Genomic DNA, 21,855 nt, shown 5'->3' on the forward strand with positions numbered 1-21,855 from the left:
CTGCTAGTCAAATTCTTTTGGCTTAAGAGTATCTTTTCTCCGGTTTTTTTCAAAAATATAAAATAATATGTTATTATTATTATTATCATTGCAGTTTTTGTACAAATAAATAACAAAATACTCATAATATGACTCATCTGGAGGAGAATAAAAACTTCCAATATGGAAACAAATATATTAAAAGTTGATCTCATTTTATCATTGAAATATCTATTACACAGTTAAAATGATTTTTCCTCCAAAATTTTATAAAAATGGATATTTATTTCCATTTAAAAATGAATCTGTTAAAAAAATTACAATATAATTCTATTAAATGAGTTATTCAAAATTAACAAGAAATATGTTATTAATGATACAACGAAATGTAAGTGAAATTAAAAACCAGTAGTTTAATATAACAAATGATCTTACTTTAACTTTGTGTACATAATGTTGGAAGAGTTAGAAATTACAAGTTAATGAGGCACTATAATTAATAAAATCTAAACAGTTTTATTTAAAAATAAATATGCCAGCATTTTGCTCATAAAAAATCTATGATCAAAAATTATTTAATTTCTATTACAATTATATGAGGAAAACCAGATTATAAAAATGTACATAATCACTAACAGCAGAGAGTGTCAGAGCTATTTACTTACTGTCCACTATCATTATAAATATCAATCTCTTATCATTGGAAGGAATTGTTATTTGTAAAAATTTAATTTGAATATAGACCTATAAAAACAGTGGTTGAGTTCCAGAATAATAAAAAATGATGAAATTACTGTTAGTGAATAGAAATACAACTAAAAATAATTTTTACACGATAAAATAACCTAAATTCTACATTAAAATTTAATATATACATAGCAGTTAGCTTAAAAATGTTACAGTTGCCTCTTAAGAACTAAACATTAAATATAGTTCTAATACAACAAACTAACTAAATAAGGAATAACATTCCATCAGCATACATAATCTGATTAGCTTCACTCATGCGATGAATAGCAGCAGCAGCTTCACCTTCAGTAAATGGATTGACACTGTTCTCTGCATTAACAAATTCCATTGCACGAAAATAAGTGAGGGTTTCTGTTCGTTCTGAACGAAATAAATTTGCAATACTAGTCTTGAATGATTGGAACCTATAAGGATGACAAAAAACAATCATTTAGTTTTTAATTAGCTTTTACTATCCTACCATAACTGCATGTATAAAGATGCAAATACAAAGAGTCTACCATTTTAACAGATCTGATATTTGACACTTAACTGAACCAATACAATTTAAATTCAACACACTGCTTCGTCTTATTCAAAATATGTTTGATTTTTAATCCAAAAAAACTACCAACACTAACATCATTTGATGCCAAGATGGAAGCAGCAACCACAGTTGCTGGTGAAAGCCAGAAAGTATCTGAAAATATTCCAATGGGCTCTAAACCATTGAAATAAATAAATTTGGTTTGATTTCTAGTGTAACCAGTTGCAACATAATCTAAGAAAGAAAAAAATGATTCGCCAAAAGACAAAGAAGTCTTTGCTTAAAATTGAAAGGGTTATTAAAATAATTAAAGTTAAATTATATGAATAACCAGTAAAAACAATGTCCATTTGAAAAAAATCGTTTACAACACAAAAATAAAAATTTATCTTTACAAAAACAAGAAAAGGGATTATAAATGTATTACTGTTTCACTTTCAGTTTTCCAATTTTCTTTAATTTTATTTGAAAAATAATATCAAATTGCATATCATTATGTCACAGGAAAATTGAAAAATCAGGCTTATTGCAATGCGGCCAACTAAAATTTCCAATTAGTTGGGTGCATTGCACAATATGCCTGGTTTTTCAATTCGCCTATATTAATTAGTCTATAATAAACTGAATACGCAATTGATAATAAAAAATGAAATAAGAGAGAATCTCGTTTTTTTATATTGATTAAAATTATATCCACTTTTCAATGAGCAAAAAAGTGAAAAATAAAACTTATAACATAGAGTGGAAGAGCCCTGTACAAGATCTCAAAAGTCTTTTAGGCAAAATATGTTGAAAATAACAATTTTTTTATTTTTGCACCACATTATGTTTTTGATAAAATGCAAAAAAGTAAGAAAATTGAAAAAAGATAAATTTTTAAATAAATAGGGTAATAAACAGGCATAAAAACATTCAAGAATACAATACAATAGGAGCTTATGTTAAAGTACAAATCTTTACTCTCCACTCTAGGCCATCATGATGCATATGAAAAAGTTGACAAAAACATCAAATTTTTTATTTGAAGCTATGACTTTCACATAATCGTACATATCACTATCAAAGCTTTTTGTCAAATCCATTCTGAGATATTGTACTAAAATTATTTTTTATCTTTTAATGCATTTAAATGGTGTTTAAAAAAATTTTTTACATAGTTTTTGTATTCAGTGAAACTTGATTTCTCACGACAATTAGATACTGCTTGGTCAAAACAATGTAATATTGAGAGAGGTCATTATTCTAGATGTAACTGTTCAGAATGATATTGTTAACTTTTGACTGGACTCTAGAATACACCGCTTAATGGTTTGTAAACATTTGATGGATTCTGGTAGCAGAAAGTTCTTATGTACTGGAAAGAAAGCTGTGTCAATGCTTTTAAAGCTGTAGAGATACAAAAAACATAATAGTTTTAATAATAATAATAATATTATTATTATTAATTAGGTACTAAGATACGTTTGTTAGATACAGAATAAGTGAATGCTGTATTTTGTATATGAAATGTATGTTAAGTACCATAACCATAATGGTTATCTAACAAGATAAAGCCAATCCTAAAAAAAAGCACTAAAACCAGAGTAATAGGGTCCCATACCAGACAGAACATGAGGAATAAAGTGGTTCTTGTTACCTTCTTCTCAGAGCTGTTTATGAGGTGTGATAAAAAAGTATCCGGCCTTAATTTTTAATGCAGTAACCAGATATATCATGGGTGGAGGACCTTTGTAAAATGTAACCTAACTCATATCAGTTGCATATGATTTACCATTTTACAGCATTGTAGCCAGTTGCTGCTTAGCAGTCATGAAAGTAAAGTGTGAGTAGTGCTTGTTGTTATAGCTGTTCAAAATGAATGAACAGGTCGAGCAGAGAATCTGCATTAAATTTCACCAGAAACTTGGGAATACACAAGTAAAGACAATAAGGAAGATTCTGTATAAATAAAGGAAAATAATAAATAAATAAAATAATATAACCCGAGATGAAATAAGGGTCTATGACTATGACCCTGAGACAAAGGCACAGTCAACCTACTGAAAACTGTAAGCACTCTGCAGCAAAAAAAAATAAAACCGGGTAATCATGATGTAAAGTAAAGGTCATGCTGACAGTCTTTTTTGATTATGAAGGTGTGGTTCATCAAAAATATGCTACTCAAAGACAAATTGTCAATAAAGAGTACAACATACTGTTCTTTATCAGCTAAAAAATGCTGTTCAATGCAAGAGATCACAGCTTTGGGAAAACGGTTATTGAAATATTCACCACAAAAATGCTCCAGTCATCACAACTTATCCAGAGATCTTTGGCAGAATGTGGGATCAAACAACCTCAGGAGGCTCCTTATTCACCAGACACAGCTCCCTATGATTTTTGGCCCTTTCCTAAGTTTAAAATTCCATTTAAAGGAAAGAAATTTGAAGAGAGAAAAGAGATCAAAAGAAGTGACAAGAGGACTTACGCTGCTCACTAAACTGACTTTCAAAAATGCTTCCAACAGTAGAAACATCACTGGGATACGTCTTACATCACAAGGGGCCAAATTTTAAGGACACAAGCCGTTGTAGGTTAAGTATTTTTGTTTTTGAACTAAGTTTGGATACTTTTTGATCTACCTCACACAGCTGAATATCAGCTGTAACCTTATAACAAGGATATATAGGGGGATAACAAACTGGTCACTATTAGAAAAGAGAAGCCTTAAATCCATCAAATCATTCATTTTAATTTGTTTCATAAAATGCTCAAGTATTTAATAACCTCCAACAATTGCTATTCTCTCAATCATTTTTTATTTGTTTATTGTGTTAAGATTATTAATACAATTATTACAAGCTGTGATAATTAAAATTTTACAGCTTGCAAAATCTGCTGTAGGCGAAATCTTGAGATACTGAGGATGACCTTACTGTACAGCCTAACCTCCTTGACCTTTTAAGTTGAAAAATTTAATGACATTAATTCCTCATATATAGAAGTAATATGACAAATTTGGTCAAAATCGGTTCAGTAATTCTATAGATACAAGGAGTGCAAGACCAAACACACACATGTACATCCAGAAAATTTCCACCTGGTATTTTTGGTTCCTTAGGTGTCAAAACGTCAAGATTCAGTGAAAACCGTATATGCCCAAATTAGACCAATTGCAATACTTTCCCTTCTAAAGCTATAGCGCTAGACAGAAAAATAAAAATACTTAACAAACTTTGAGAAACTAAATGAAGTCATTTACCAGAAACATTTTGCAATTAAAATGGCTAAAAATAAACACACCCACTTTAACATCTCACCTTTCTGATGTGATAGATGTTGCAACAGCAAGAGTTTTAAATGGTTCAGCTGTTTCTTGAGTAGCTCGAGGGCGAAGTCTGGCAGGAGATCCATGTTCATTTTCTGGTTCAAAATCAAATGGGTCATGTTCGTCTTGATCAACCTGTTCTTCAGTGGTCTCTGCTTCCTGGGGAAAGATAGTGATCCTTTATAGTTAGCCTGATTACATACTGTAATGTTCAGTGTGTGAATATATTTACTTATAAGAAAATATGACTAAAAATAAATAAATTAACTTATTTGCAGAAACTAAAATTGTACAATTACTAATTTCTCACACATGGTTAGAATTAAAACTTAGTATATGAGAAAACATCCACAAAAGTTTAACACACATCAGACTCACACAGTAACAGTTTGGTGATAAATTACATTATGCAATTAAAATATATACTTTATAATTTTATGGAAATTCATTTATTTTTATTATCTTTTGGCAATTTCTGTATAACCTTAGTTTTCTATCTTAATGAGAGTTCATATTTCTTGAAAAGTCTTCTAAAACAAATTGTTCTACATTTTCTACTTTAATTGGATTTGTTCTTACCTGGTGAAGTTCAAAAGATTCATTTTATTTTTTGGAAGCTACTCAACTGTGTAGTTTTACTTGTCATCAACTGGCATTTTCAGCTTATTTTGTATCTTTTAACATAAATTACATTTATGTTTTAACAATTTTTCAAGAAATACTTTTCCTTTTCAATCAAAGAACCTACTGTATTTTTTGTTAAATATTTTTAGAACAAAAACTTGGGAAGTTAAGGTATTAATGAGTAATTAATAAGTGAAGAGAGAATTAATAAATGTTAATGTAAATTAGCAATATTAACTTTTTATTAATAAGTGTTAGTATTTGATTTAATTACATTTCTGTTGATTACATATGCAGGGGGTCAATAAAAATTTGATCTTTTTGTAGCAAACAGCTAATAATGATGATTAATGATCGATTAAATTTTCCCATCACTGGTTTAGTTTATTTTTTGTATAACTGATGACATGGTGTGCAATAGTTCAGGCTAAAACAGCTGAACAGTATATAACTAGTAAAAAGGAATTTCATACTCTTTGTCTGCGAGTTCTTTTAGCTGGCCGACCAGAATCAGTTTCTTCATCGTCCTCACTGTCACCTTCTTCTTCACTTTGATCTTCTGCTCTTCTCCTCTTTTTCTTTTCTCTTTCCAACACCTAAAATTATTTTTTTTAATATAAATATAGTGTTAAGAAATATAAAAATTCAACAATTGGTAATAAATAAAAAAAAAGATAGGAAAGTAAACACAAGAGGTAACTGATAATTAAATTTTATTAGGTCACAATCTGATAAAACTAGATTTAAAGTAAAGTATATTAAAGTTTACTAGATGTAAAGTATATTAAAAGGTGAACATTAAGCAAATTATTGTATATTAATCACTTCAAATGACAATGTAATTTCTAGGACTAGTGTTTTATACCAAGTTACCCTTACAACCTTTTTAGTTGTAGCAACTAACATACACATTAAGAAAATATTGAGAAAAAAATGAGTATGTTTTATCATTTACAATAACTAGGGATAATTCATATATTTTTTTCATATTGGCCACTGCTCATTCGAATTTGTTAATGACCATGGCATCAAACTTGAAAATATGAACAAGTGAACTAACTCGGTCTTCTACACTCTTGAGTAAATTATCACTGACATATTTGTAGGAACAAAAGTTGGCCTACTTAAAATAATGTTACAAATGTCATACATATTTTATATATTTTTTAATATAATTACCTACTGTAAAAACCAATAACAGGGATAAGGAAAAGGAGTGTGTGAGTAAGGATAAACTTATTCAGGATCCACAATTTTAGCTTTGCTTGTTATAAGTTGAAAACAATATGATGGATAATCAAGTACTTTATCTGCAGTAAATGAAGCAAGTGATAAATTACATAATAAAACATTCAATGTTTCATAATTTGATTTCAAATGTAAGATATATTCAATACTTTCAACATATAAATAGGTTGCTCGATAAGTCCATGTAAAAGTAACGAAAACATAATTCTGTAACAAAAAAAATCATTTGCATTTCTTAACTCCTTTCTATTGTGTACTTACTCCAACAATGTCCAAGTTTTTTGATCTTATCCTTATAGTATAATTTTTTATAATAGGCAGATGTTTCAACAATATCTTCGTCATTTCACACTTTGTATTTAAAAATGGATAACAGTATGAAGCTGCTAAATCTGACTAGCAAGGGGGAATGCGGAAAAAATTTGTAGTGTAATCTTAACAATTTTGCTATCGCAACTGCAAAGATTGAGTTGGTGCAGTCTCTTGGAAAAAATCCTTCTTTTTCAACAGGGATCTTTTTTCTTATTCCTCATTTAGAAGCAGATGCATAATATTGCCAATTGTTGTTTTACCTTTCTCTAAAAAGCCAATGAAGTCTGTTTTTCAATTTCAGGTTTGTATGTATCAGAATTTCATCAACTGTTATGAAACTCCGCAAAAATTTCTCTCGATTGTATTGAAACAGCCCCAAACCATGCTTATAAATGTTTACTCATTCATGCTAATTAGTTGTGAGAAAATATGGTAACCATCCTGTGTATGCAAATATTCATGTAAAATGATGCACTTGTTTATCTGATATGTCTATTGCTTTAGCAACTCTACATACTTCAATCTTCTATCCTTCAATACATCACAAAATTTGTCAATATTCTCTCTGCAATTGTACCAGGTCACCTGGGGCATTTAGTATCATTTGTACCCATATCTGCAGTTTGGAAATAATGACCGTAACACATTCTAGTCAATGGAGCTAATTCATCACAATATCTACCCAGCTTGGCTTCAGTTTCCTGTGCAGGTATGACATTTAAAAAAGTATTATTTGATCACCACACAAAATTTCAATTTGCCTATTTTTTACAAATCACACACAAATTCTTCACCAACTTAATCTGCCAACAACAGAATATTATTGTATCTGACTGAAACGTGGTGGGTGCTAGTAGTGTAGATTCAGGAAACTAATACTCACAACACTGATGAACAATGAATAAGTGCCATCTCTCATCTCTTAACTTTCGATGAACTTATCAAACACCCTCATACTTTATAAACAATAAAAAAAAATCTTTATAAAACAAAACCATTTTGTTTTTAACATTTTCAAATATATTAACAATTTACATTTATAAACCACAGGTCCTAAAAAGTTTACTTTTATTATTAAACTTTAGTTCATTATGTGATTTAATAAAGCTACTTACTTATTTCGCTTTTAAAATTGTACTACCTTTCGACAGGCTGAAAACCCAATTATAATTTAACAGTTAGCATTGTCCAGCCTCAGGCTGATCATTCATAAGACAATATCGTTATATTAAGAATTCAGGTTGGATTGTCCCCAACAACCAAATTCTGAAACTGAACCAAGATCTTGAAGCATCACAGAAAATAATAACACACGACTGACATTAATGTTAACTGCTCACTCAAATTGAAGTTTGGGTTTTTGGCATTCTACCATAAAATAAATGAATCCATAACTGTTTTACTTGAGTAACTAAATCAGATATTGACCACTGGCACCATTTTAAATACATTTGAAATTAAAAAATACTTTTAAATGTACTATACTTGCCAATATGTAATGTACTGTTCTGTACTTTAATTCTGAATGAAGAGTGCAATCAATATATAAAGTGTAATGCATTATTGAAAAGAAGTAATTGCATGCATTATGTTTGTACACTGCACAACGTTTTTAGAAGGCGTAAAAACAGAATCAAGTAGTTGCTGACAGTGAGTAACAAGAAAAGAGGTCTTTGTTCATATGTCAGGTAATAATTTTACCATATTCTTATCTTTTTGTATGCTTTTTTTTTAATTTGATTATGAACTATATTTTAAATATTGTTCAAGTAGGGTAGCAACAGATTTTGGATAAGTTTGTAGAACGAAGTTTTCACAATTAGTTTAGTTTGTTATTATGTCAGGAGAGGACTGTTCGGATTAACATTGGGTGCCTATCACTATCATTTATACACCTCTTATTTCTCCTGCTAGAATATACAAAACTTATGAGTAACCATAAATGAATTGTTTTTAGAAGTGGAACTACCTAAGTCTCTTCACAGAACAAAGCTATTTATGTATAACAAATGTTTAAGTGATTAATCCACAAGCAACTGTAAGCTGTCATTTTTTTTAACCTTACTCTAGTATACTTCCCTAAATGGAAAAAAGGTATTTATTTTTTTCTGCATGATTATTTTTCATGATAATAAAGTATTTTTTATATAAAAATAAGCTCTTTAGTAAGAACAATAAACTACAAATATAATTTTCCCCGCCTGAAACATTTTGTAACTAGAACAATCAACCAAGGGTCATTCAAATATAAACTGGAATTTTGCTGCACAGAGTGAGGAAGAGCAGTGAATGTGGTGGCCTGCTCAGGTAGTTAGTTGGATATATGTGGAAGGGGGAAAATGACCAGTGACGACCATAGTACAACATTCCTATGTCAATAGCAGAATGTCTGAGCAAGAGGTACTATCGTCTGTTGCACATTGAATTATAATCTGATTTCTAAAGTCAAATCTTCTGAAATTTTTACTCAATTCCGTGCAGTTTAGAAATGCTGCCCTACCAAAAACTCAAATGTTTAATTGGGCTAAAACGTTTTTGAAGTGGCTGTGATGCAGTAGAGAACAAAAGTGGGGAGATAGCACTAATCAAGGCCAAGAAACCCTTGTCAGCTGGAAATATTCTAGCAGCTATGTTTTGGGACTTGAAAGATGTGGTGCTGATTGAATGAACAAAGGATAGTAAATGCAGCATAATACTGCCAGTTATTGGATGATGACACGGCTACTTATCTCAACTAATGACATCGACAACAGATTTACACATCCTCCTTTTCAATGACAATGCATGGCCACATACAGCAACTCAGACTTGTGGTACTTACTAAAATTCATTGGACACCTCTTAAACACCCACTCCCAACCCTGTAGGGGGGAAGACACCCACCTTGTGATGTTACCAGTTGCCACACCACCCTCTCCGTTCCAAGCCCTGAGGGGCTTAACCAGAGGTTGTCTTTAGACCTTCTAACCGATTACATCTTACAATCAGCCAGGCCTGTCAGGATGCCACCAATGTAAATGCCTCAGCAGACATTTGCATCACTAAAATACATATCAAATTTCATCTTCACGTAAGCCTCAAATGGACATCTTTACATCCAACCTAACATGATTCCCTCAAAGTAACTGACCGAAACCGCAGAAGCATGAACCCTGCGCCTAGTCCAGATTTGACAAGACCATTTGTGACTGTGAACACCTAAGAAAAAAATGAACAAATTTACAGTTAAATCAGTGCTACACTCATACCAATCAAAATTATGTTTTACGCAACATAGAAATTCTGACCTACACCCAAATAAGTCAACCAATTTAGGTCACCTAACAAGGGGAATGCAACCTCATTCCGGTCCGCACAGGAGCTGCTAGACTAGCTTTATACATGCAACATGTATAAAGTATCAAATCAAGATTTTTAATATTACACATACTTGTGTAACATAAATGCAAATTTACTGGTACAGATTTTTTCTGAATTGTAAGCTAATGAACTACATTATAACTTTATTGCAGAAAATAAAAAGTCAAATGACATTCCTAAATATTATACTTACGTTAAACAAATCTTACATAAAAATATGGTAATAATAGTAATTTTTGAACCATAATCAACTCTTGTCCTAACAACTTAACTATTACTTATATAGATATTGCAAAAATATAATAACAAAAATGTAGTTATACTTATGAATTTATAAATACTAAATGGATGGACACACCATCCAATAAACATGAGAACTATTTGGGTGCTGAAGAAAAAAAAGGATTCTAAAGATCCTTTTTTCATCAGCTATAGTCTTGTTGTTAGTTACATCAGGTATTTTTGAATTTCAAATTTTGGAATATGACAACAAAAATTTAAATAAAAATTTGTATGACTTAAGTAAAACCCCACCTCCCTATAAAACATTAAGTTGTAACATACCCTTTTGAAGTAAGCAAACTGAACAAGTTGGATTGCAATATCAGCATCTTCTTTTTCAACATTTCTAGATAAACGAGCCTTAGCATGAGCTGTTGATAAACGAATGAGTGTTTCTAATGTTCGCACAGTAACTGGCTGGGTCTGTAATAATAATAAATATAAATTAACCATTATTTGTAAAGGCTTCAAGAGAAATTAATGTCAATTACTAATAAAGCCGTAGGGCTGAAATACAGTGTGTCTGCAGTCATAAGGATTTTCAGAACTATTTATTTATTTATTTATTTTACAAATCACTAAAAATATAAACTAAATTATAAAGCATCTCACAAAGTTTTTTTAAATCATACTTAGTATGATCTGATATGGCTTCTGTTTCTTGCCCTAAACTCATTTAAATCAGAGTCCAGTTCTTACATATACACAAAACACAATATTAGCATTATTGATTCTGCTTTTTAACATTCACTACCAATTATAAGAACTGTTAGATGTTGTATACTGCTAGATATAACTTCATAGATAAAAATCTGAAGTATGAGATCTCAAAACTGTGATGGCCATGCCTTCCCTTCCTACCTAGCACCATGTATATACCAAAATGCCATACTCAAAAACTCACAACCATAGTGCAAATTATATTCATGTCGTTACAAAGGAGCAAAATATAACATTTTCTCCTAAAATTTGGGGTACTGAATATAATTTCAACATCTCTGGTAAGTTTAAAGAAATTGAATCGTTTTAATTTTATCAATGTGAGAGCATACCATATATTCACTTTGGACCTGCCCTTTTTGTATTCAATAAAGGATTGTTGTTGTTTGTTAGCCATAACCTTGCATGTACAAGGTGCTATCCAAAAGTTCGGGGAATTTTACCATAAAAATAAAATAGCTTACCATAACTTATAATTTCCACTGTCTCCTTCAAAGTAATCACCTTGGGCATTGATATAGCGATCCCAGCGTTTTTCCCATGATTCCATGCGTCTGGAAGTCTGCAGCTGTAAGTGTTCAAAGCACGTTCTGCGTTTCTTCCTGAATCTCCTCAATTGTGTTAAAACAACGGCCTTTCAATTGAAATTTTATTTTCGAAAAGAGAAAAAAGTCACACAGGGCAAGGTCAGGCGAATAGGGTAGGTTGGGAATCACTACCCTTTTTTTGGAAACCATGAAATTCCGAATGGCTAGCAATGTGTGCGCGGGCGCTTTGTCATGGTGCAGAACCCAGCTGTTGTTACTTCACAGATCTGAATGTCTGCTTCTAATGCTTTCACGTCAATGTGTGCGCGGGCGCTTTGTCATGGTGCAGAACCCAGCTGTTGTTACTTCACAGATCTGAATGTCTGCTCCTAATGCTTTCACGTAACCGCTTCAAAACTTCACAAATAGAACATCCTTTTGACAGTTTGACCAAGGAGAACAAATTCCTTATGGATAATGCCTTTGATGTTGAAAAAAACAATCATCATGGACTTCACGTTGCTGCAAACTTGGCGTGCTTTTTTGGCCGTGGTGAACTTGGCAACTTCCACTGCGACAACTGCTGCTTAGTTTCAGGGTCATACCCATACACCCATGTCTCATCACCGGTTTATGATGTTGGAGATGAAGTTAGGGTCATCTCTTGCTGAATTTTTCAATTCACTACAGACAGCTACGCGATTTTGTTTCTGGTCGCTGTTCAACAGTCTCGGTATGAATTCTGCAGCAATGTGTCTCATGTTCAAATTGTCTGACAAGATGCATTGCACGGACCCATATGACATTTGTACAATTGCACAAACATCATGGATTGTTTGTCTACGATCTGCAACAATAGCCTCTCGCACTTTCACGATGTTTTCTGATGTTGCGCTTGTTGATGGTCTTCCTGAACGCTCATCGTCTTTGACTGTTGTTCGTCCATCTTTGAATCGTTTATACTACAAACACCACAAAAAGGTTTAACTTTTACTCATAGCATTGTCACCAAATGCTTCTACAAGGATGCAATGGGTTTCTGCACCAGTTTTTTTAAGCATGAAGCAAAATTTGATGCAGGTTCTTTGCTCTTTAAAATCTGCCATTTAGAACTTTGCCGAAGCAGTATAACACAACGTTACACAACCGCATGAAAGTCAACAATGCAGCCTCTCACCGTCACAGCTGTTGGAACACTGATTCACAAAGAGTACTGTTAGCTACATCTAGCAGCAGCAGGTCGTACCAGCAATGGTTTGTACGCGAAATTCAAATTTCCCGAACTTTTGGGTAGCACCTCATATATCATTGAACACAACCAGGCACATGAAATTAGGCTACCACAATAAGGCCAATTTCACACTAAAAATTATTTTCTCTAACAACTTTGACAACTCTTTCTCACTGGGCATGTTTATAAAATATCTTTTCAGGTTAATGTGTGTAATATCAAGTCTTTTTCAGAACTTTGTAAAGGCGATAAAAAATGTCACAAATGAAAGTTAAAATTTGATTTCTAAGTCTATTGTTTGAAAATGGCTAAGCACCAATCTATCTTAACTTCTGAAGTACTTCTCCTATACAGCTTCAACTGACTTGGCCAGCTGGAATATCTTGTTTCTAACAAAACATTGAAACGAGTGATCCCTTCTCGTTTTGTCCGTTACATGGTGTAGTATTACCACTGCTGACTCCCTATGCACATAACTGAAGCTCACTAATATTTCAAAACTAAGTTTCTCATGGCTTAAAAATATTTTTTGTAGGCTACTTTAATAGTTTGAAACTCCAATGAACTTTACATATTTAAGAATATTTTTATCATTAAAATAATATAAAATTAAATCTCAAAATACTATTTTTAAAGGTATATACATTTGAACACTTAAATTACAGCTTATATTTGGTTGCAACTTACCCTAGCAACATCTGACTCAATCAGATCTTGTGAACGTAATCGAGAATATTCTTCTGCTATTACTTCTGATGCCTCTTCTGTCAAAACTGGTTTAAGAACCTTTGCAATATGAATGTATTTTCGCATAAATTTCAAACTAAATATCTGGTCACTAAGAAAAAAAGAAGAAAATGATAACCATAAGTCTATCACATAATAATAATAATAATTCTCATAAAATTATTGTAATAAAATTTCCTTACTATCTACTATTTTTTATGTTACCAGATTTTGCTTTTTGTTCTAAAATGTAAAGAGCAATGTTATAAATTCCACATATGTATATCTTCACCATCTCAAAACTAATATTTAGAGCAAAGAAATAAAATAAATAATAATCAACAAAAAATTGCAATTAAAAACCATCATACTCATAACATTACACACTTTTATTATTGATATGATTTTGCAAATTTTTTGTTATTTACTACAAAAAACATTTTTTTAAATCAGTTAAAGCATAAACACATACGTCTTTTTACGTGATGAACCATGAAGTAAAGGATCATATTTTTCAAAAGTAGGAGTATCCATTTCCATTTCAGAAGTATCTATATTCTGTGTAGCAAGCATATCAATAGATGATCCCATAGGAAGAACTTCTCCATCTTGCTCACCTGGATTTCTGAAACCAATTACCACCTCATTACAATTGGAATTTTTTTTTAAAACAGAGAAAAAAACTAATGTGGATGTTAGGAAAAAATAAATTTATAAAATTTTATGAAATTTTTTTTTTAGTTTCTAAATAGTAAGTTTTAGTTAGAAAATGGGTTTTATTTTTTTAAGTGTTAAGCAGAAATTGATTTTAAACGGGTGAACAGAGAATACTTTTCTAAATATTTATGCAACTTTTTTGTATAGGTAAAAAGATTCATACCCACTCATCTACAAATCTATTCTTAACTAAGATCTTAATTACTGTTTTTCAGACCTTACATTCATGCAAATCCGTAGATTGTTGTATAACAAGAAAAGTCATATAATACAACTATTGGATTTTATGCTAATGTGAATATGTAAAGAAAAGCAGTATACACAAATTACATTAATAATCCACCATGGCCCATTTACTCCTTTCACTGTCTTAAGGATACAGACCCTCACTGAAAAAACAGCTTAGCTGTTCCTTGCTTAGCACACACTTAAATATGCCTACATATAATAGAACTTATTAATAGAAGCAGTCTCAAAGTTCAGAATACCCAGTCTACAAAATCAGTCTATCTGGACTGAACCAAACATTCAAAACTTTTAACAGTAATTCTGAAGAAAAAATAAAGAGAAGTATAAAAATAATATCTTGAGTGCTGTGTGCCTTTCAATTTAATTATTAAAAGCCATCAATAACATTACCACCAAAACCATTTTAGTAGTTATTTAGTTAAATTTATTTTAGTAGCCTAAGTGTGTAGTAGTGGAAATTGTAATGCAATTCTATCTTGTAATAGGTACCAGATTATTTTAGAGGAAAAATAGTTTTCAGGTTTTATTTTAAATTTTGTGTGGTTAATTAAGGAATCTAATAAATTAATCTCAAACTGGATGACTAAATAAAACAGGGACAACAAACATTACTTCTATTAATGTTAATCTAGACTAACACAATCTCATCAAGTCTATATTATACAGTTCCTACAGTATGCAGCATTCTGTTAACACAAGGTTTATAAATAAAGTAATGAGACCAGTTTTTTTGGCAGCCAAATTGGCAACACTGTAAAGTTACAAGTAAACATATGGTTATATGAACAGCTGATTTATATTAGGTATATATTAATTTTTAGTCTATTGTTGCCACATGAGATGTAAACAAACTTTTTGTGAAACAAGTTTTTGTTGTGCATTACAAAAATGAGTGATACAAATTATGAGCCAAATTGTGCAATCAAATTTTGTGTTAACTCTGAGAATGCTACTGAAACTTTTTTAAAATTGAACACATTGAGATAACGCTATGTTACGAGTCCAAGTTTTCAGGTGGTATAAAGCATTTTCAGATGGCCAGGAATCAGTTGTGGACGATCCACTTTCTGGAAGACCATTAACCTCAAAAAGTGACGATAATGTTGAGCAAATCAGAGACTTGATATGGTACGACCGGTGAGTGTCAGAATGTTTGCAAACAATTGAATTTGAACCGTACCACAGTCCATCAAATTTTGAAAAATGAATTGGGCAAGAAAAAAATTTGTGTAAAATTGGTTCCAAAAAACCTCTCTGTTTAACAGAAGAAAAAAAAACCGGGTGGAAGTGTGCCGTGATCTTCTAGGGCAAATTAAAACCGATTCTGATTTTCTGAAAAAATGTTATTACTAGTAATGAATCTTGGATATTTGAGTACTACCCAGAAACAAAACGCCAGAGCAAGGAGTGGCACACTTCACTCACCACGTCCCAAAAAAGCAAAAATGAGCAATTTAAAAATCAAAACCATGCTAATTTGTTTCTAAAAATAGTAATGGCATTGTCCATAAGGAGTTTTTGCCCACGGGACAGACTGTAAATCAATATGTTTTCTGAGAAATTCTTGAAAGACTGTGAAAAAGAGTTGCCCGTGTGAGACCAGCCATCAAAGACAACTGGATGCTGCATCATGACAATACACCTTGTCACACTGGACTCTTAATCAATGAGTTTCTCACAAAGAAAAACATTCCTGTAGTTTCTCAACCACCTTATTCACCTGACTTGAGTCCCTGCGACTTTTTCCTGTTCCCGATTTTAAAAAAACACTCAAAGGACACCATTTTGGAACAATAGAAAACAAAAAAACTTGCAACTGACCATCTGAAGGATATTCCAGTTTCTAAGTTCTAACACTGCTATGAAGAGTGGGAAAACCACTCTTCAGAGTGTTGTGTGGCTTTCCAAGGGAACTATTTCGAAGGTGATAGAGTCCATGTATAATTGCAGTGTAAATAAAAAGTTTTTCTGAACCAGTCTCATTACTTTATTTACAGATCACATATGTTCACTACCATGCCAACAGTTTGCACGTGGGTGAAGAATATCATTTATACTTGTTATACTTGCAAATTTACAGTCGAGTTATTCTTGTTATCTTATCTCAACTGGAGTGTTGGGATAATTTTTTGTTATAATGTAGCTTTCAGGGAAGTCCAATTTATGTTACTATGTCACAAACCACATTTGTGGTTTTTAAATATTTTTTTAACAAATTGCTTAATTTCACTAAAGAATATTAGTAAATTCTCAACCAGATGAGCGTTTTCCTTAATAATAATTATTTTCTATCAATATTTTGGAGTTAAATTAAATTTTTTATTTAATATGGTAGAAGTTGTCTAACCATTCATGGTCTGTCTCATATTACAATGTTTATTCCCTGCATGTCACTCCTCACTCATGACAGTGGTACTGTCTATTACTTTCTACAAATCACCCACTGCTACTACTTAACTCATAATATTTAATTCATCTGTCATTCAGAAAATGTGAAAAAAGAGTATATTTATAAGAAGATAAGATATGCTAAAAATTTAATCGCAAAGTTCAAAGCCAGTAAGATTATTTTCATAAAAGTTACAATAAAAAATACTTTTTCCCATTTTTTTAATGATAACAATAAAAATGTTTACAAATGTTTCTCAAAATAATTTTTAGTGATAAAAATTAAGGACATTTCACATTCAAATGCAAACACTTGTAACTCTCAAACATCTGCAAGTAGGTTTTATGTTTCATTTTTAATTGAGAAAGGAAAGAATGACAAACAAAAGTTTTTATTAAAAAAAAATATTATAAAAAATAATGGTTGTGCAACTGTGTCTTTGTTTACTGTCAGCTCGTACTGCGAGGCGCCCGTACTTGAACACACACACACACACACACACACACACACACACACACACACACACACGTCCTATCTGCTTCCATCACCTTTCATTACGTTGATCAAACGATTTGGTCAAATGTAGTGCTGTAAGTGATTAATTATCTTTTAAGTGTATTAGTGTTATATTTTTTTTATTTCCTGGAATTAGTTATATTACTAAAATTAATTATATTAACAGTATCATTTACTGGAATTAAAATAAAAAACTACACTTTTTAATGTCTAAATTAGGAAAAAATACAAGTGCTTCATGTGCAGAATAAAGAAATATTAATGAATGTGACAGATCACATGACCAAACAAGCAAAAAATGGACAATATTTAATTAATCCAAAAAATGTTCTTTAATGTGTGTCAAAAACAACAAAGGTATTTGTTACAACACTCAAAAGAAATAAATCTGAAGGGAAAAAGGGGCAAAATCAATCTTTTGCATTACTGCGTAAAAAAAATTAAAATGGCATAAAAAAGTTACAGTCAGATAGTTTTGATATGGGCGCTATTAGACAGTTAGTCTGTAATTATTATTTAAATGAACATCATGTTCCTACACTAAGAAAATTCTGCTGAAATTGAAGAGAAGGAATGTTTTGTGGAGGTAAAGATAGTTTAAGAAAGTTTTTAAGGGCAGAAAAGGAAAACATAGATATCTCCTTATAGAAAAGCACCACACAAAATACAAGCGATTTCAATTTTTGCGTGTTATAAAAAAGAAGGCCGTCCTATTGTCTACACATATGAAACCTATATTCATGCAACTCACATGCATGCCAAAGATTGGAGTCTAATTAACAATAATGTAAAAGAAATGAAAAGTCCATATTCAAAAGGATCTAGGGCATCAAAGCAGAGACCTTGAAATGGGATTCATTCCTGGCTGCTTGGCCATGTAGAAGTCAACATCAAAGGCTGGTGATTACCACAAGAAAATGAATTTCCAAAATTATTCTAAATGGATTAAAGAAAAGGTAATGCCAAATTTGCCAGAAAACAGTGTGCTAGTAATTGATAATGCTTCTTACCACAATGTGGAGTTAGACAGGGCCCTGAGTTCATCTACTAAAAAAACTAAATGCAGAAATGGCTAAGAAATCTCAATATTTTCTTTAGAGGATATGCAAAAAAAATTGGATTATACAAAACAAGGACCATCACAAGCATTATGTTATTGATGAAATTCTAGCTGAAAAGGGATATACCATTCTTCGTCTCCACCTTACCATCCTGAATTAAATACAACAGAGTTAATTTGGGCTGTGTTGAAAATCTGGGTAGCAGAGAACAACATTACTTTTAGACTTGATGACGTACTGTATCTGTGCGAAAAAAAAGTTCTGAAATTGGAGCAGCAAAATGGAAAAGAAAGTGTGTTCATACTAAGGAGGTTGAAGAAGAATATTGACACGATCAGGGAATTATAGAAAACATGATAAATCGTTTGTAATAAATGTGGAGAATGAATCAGACAACTCCAGCTATACAGAAAACAGTGAAGAAGATGATGATAACAATGACCTATCTGGATCTGAATTGATGGAAGAAACATTGTACAAATTGTTACGATAAGATAAAATATGCATATTTTACTAGTTATACTAATTAGAATATAAAATAACATAACATAAAAAACAATACTATTAGAAGAAAACAATAAGTAATGTAACTATAATCACAAATAGAATGTATACCATAACTTTCATAGTGAAATTCTTTTAAAATCAGCCTTGAATATTTATTACAATATTCAGTGTAGATTTAAATAAATTAAAATCATTATAAAAATATTGAAATAGATTACTGGTATTAAATTAAATAATTACAAGTTACTGAGTGTTACTAAGATAATTATTTTTACACAAAAAAAAAAAGGAACTATTGATACAAGTTTAACTTTAACAATAAACAAGAGAAGGAACTGCTTATATTTAAGATTTTTTATAAACATAATGGCAATAACAAAACTGGTATAAAAGTGTGTGAAACCTTGCAGAGCTAACATATGACTAGTTTTTAGTTGGCCATACAGTACCGAGTCTCAGGACTGACTAGTATGGAAGACCACGAGTGGATAGACAACCTCTATTAACTGGCTTATTTGTATTTCATAAATATTTATCCTTTTTTCATATTGTCAAAATCTTATAATAATGATACAAAAACAAACAATTTGAACATCACAACTTGGATTTATTTATCTATTATTATACATAACTATACCTAGCAAAAAGCAAAATAATTTAAAGCTTATCTGATGTAAGCTTTTAGTGTTAGATTTGATGGTGAGTGAAAGTTACAGTAGTTAAGTGTATTTGTACGTTTTAAGTTAGTAAATTTACAAAAGCAGTCATCCTTTTTCAATATATACCTTATTAGTTTTAATAGGAATGTTTCTCAATTTGTAAAAAAAAGGAAATAGATTTTTGGATACTATTACTATTATTATACTTTATTGGCCATTTGAACACAGAATATTTTTTTACATTTTTGTTGGGTAGGCTGAATCATTGTAAGGTTTTGTCATTTCTTCATCCAATGTAATAACCTACCTGATTTTAACTCTATTATTACTTGAAGGAAAAAAAGATCATTTCATGCATTTTCTTATTTTAACATTATTCAAACACTAAACTGCATATTCATATAAAAATATGATTTATTTAAAATCAGTGTATTATTAATGCCATACTTTATAGTCAAAAATTCTCATTGCTATAGTAGAAACTTTTAATGTACAATTACAATAATTGAAACACAATTTTATTGCACTTACTTTTACTGTACAATGTATGAAGTACTAAATCTTGTAAAATTATAAGGTGTAGGCTACATAAAAAATAAAAATAAGAAATTATCACATAAGTCTATAGTTACAGGAATATATATAGTATATTAGTGTTTTTTTCAAAAACTGAATTCGCACCACAAGTATGGTTACCCCAAACAAACTATAACATATTTTTTAACGAATATATTATCATGTGTTTGCAGCTTGACAAGGATACTGAGATTAACACGTAAAAATTTCTTTAAAAATAATTTATTACTCTCAATTTATGAAATAAAATAAATATGTAATATATAAAATAGCAATTTAAAATAAAAACAAAATTGATTTAACAACAAATTATAAATACCAAAAATTAATTAAAAGTTTTATAATGACTAACAGAAACTAATACTAAATTTATTTTTACTTTTACAAAAGAGCTGTCGTACACTTTAAAAATGAATATAATATAGTCACTTTCACTCCTGTTCACCGAACAGCTTCTTGTTTTCAATCACTGTTCAAAATGGATAGTGATGCATTCTTTACTCATTGTTACCAAACACTTTCTGTTATTGCTTTTACTGCACACTGCACCAAACTCGATCTTGAAAAAACTAACTCTTTGCTGGTCCCCAGCAGTATTTATACCTCCTGACCTGCAGTACCAGTAACCGATCCATCTTTTTGATTGTTCAAGTGTAATAATTTTCTTTGCCATTCCTTGTAGATTCTTTTTTCTTTATTTTCTCTCTTTCTTCTTTCTGGAAGCTTCTCCACCCACTACAATATTTAGTTTTATGTAAATAACAAACTAAACTGTATTGCAGAGATTTCTGCCATAATGCATTACTGTGTCCTCTAATTGTTCACAGTAAATCTTCCCATGCTGTAGTTATTTAAATTCTGATATTTATAACATTTTTAGTAAAAACGTATGCGTTATTGCACTATTGTGGTTACAACACAATATGTAAAAAAGGTTAGTTAATCATTTAACTGAAGGGTAGGTACAAAAAAATCCCATTTAATTTTAATTTCCAATTTAAATATATATATTAAATTTATTTTACAATGCATTTTTGTATTACTGTACTAATTTAAAATAAAAAATTTAGACCATATTACTAACGAAAACGAAATTTGATTCTAACATTTCACAGAAAATTTAAATATATGAATTTAAAATATTTAAATATTGGCTTACAAATATCCATATCAAACAGGGGTTTTACTATTAGTATGTAAAATATCAAATCAAAATATTAAAAAAAAATTTAAACCAACCTGTATCTATGCATTCGAACAATGTGCTCTGATATCATATGATCATGCTCTTTGTCCACAAGATCAAGCATCACAAACAACAAATCAAAACGAGACAGCAGTGAATCTTGTAAACCAATATTCTCCATAGGCGTCTTATACTGGTCATACTGTAATAATTTACAACGTATCTAATATTACACTTTTCAGTAAGATATAATAAAATATTATTTTCCATTAAAATGTATAATTTAAATAATGTAAAATATAATTAACAGTTGTTGCTGTTAGTAAACTGAAAAAAAAAGATAAAAAGTATACTTCACAAGGAAAAATAATATTCTGTAAATAACATTGAAACAAAATTTCAC

General features: G+C 30.7%; 1 protein-coding gene across 1 annotated transcript in view; it reads right to left on the reverse strand.

The window, feature by feature from the left end:
• Positions 1–391: 391 nt before the first annotated feature.
• Positions 392–21,855, reverse strand: part of Mcm3 (minichromosome maintenance 3) — a 58,381-nt gene continuing 36,917 nt past the window's right edge. Inside the window, exons 10-16 of the mRNA XM_075365485.1 lie at positions 21,506–21,654; positions 14,065–14,217; positions 13,554–13,704; positions 10,671–10,811; positions 5,660–5,782; positions 4,555–4,721; positions 392–1,133 (exon numbers count right to left, since the gene is read on the reverse strand). Of these exons, the coding sequence (XP_075221600.1) occupies positions 932–1,133; positions 4,555–4,721; positions 5,660–5,782; positions 10,671–10,811; positions 13,554–13,704; positions 14,065–14,217; positions 21,506–21,654 (1,086 nt within the window). The 3' untranslated portion in view covers positions 392–931. The remainder of the gene's footprint in view (positions 1,134–4,554; positions 4,722–5,659; positions 5,783–10,670; positions 10,812–13,553; positions 13,705–14,064; positions 14,218–21,505; positions 21,655–21,855) is intronic.

This window comes from Lycorma delicatula, chromosome 1, assembly GCF_047948215.1.
Source record: "Lycorma delicatula isolate Av1 chromosome 1, ASM4794821v1, whole genome shotgun sequence".
Lineage (NCBI taxonomy): Eukaryota > Metazoa > Arthropoda > Insecta > Hemiptera > Fulgoridae > Lycorma > Lycorma delicatula.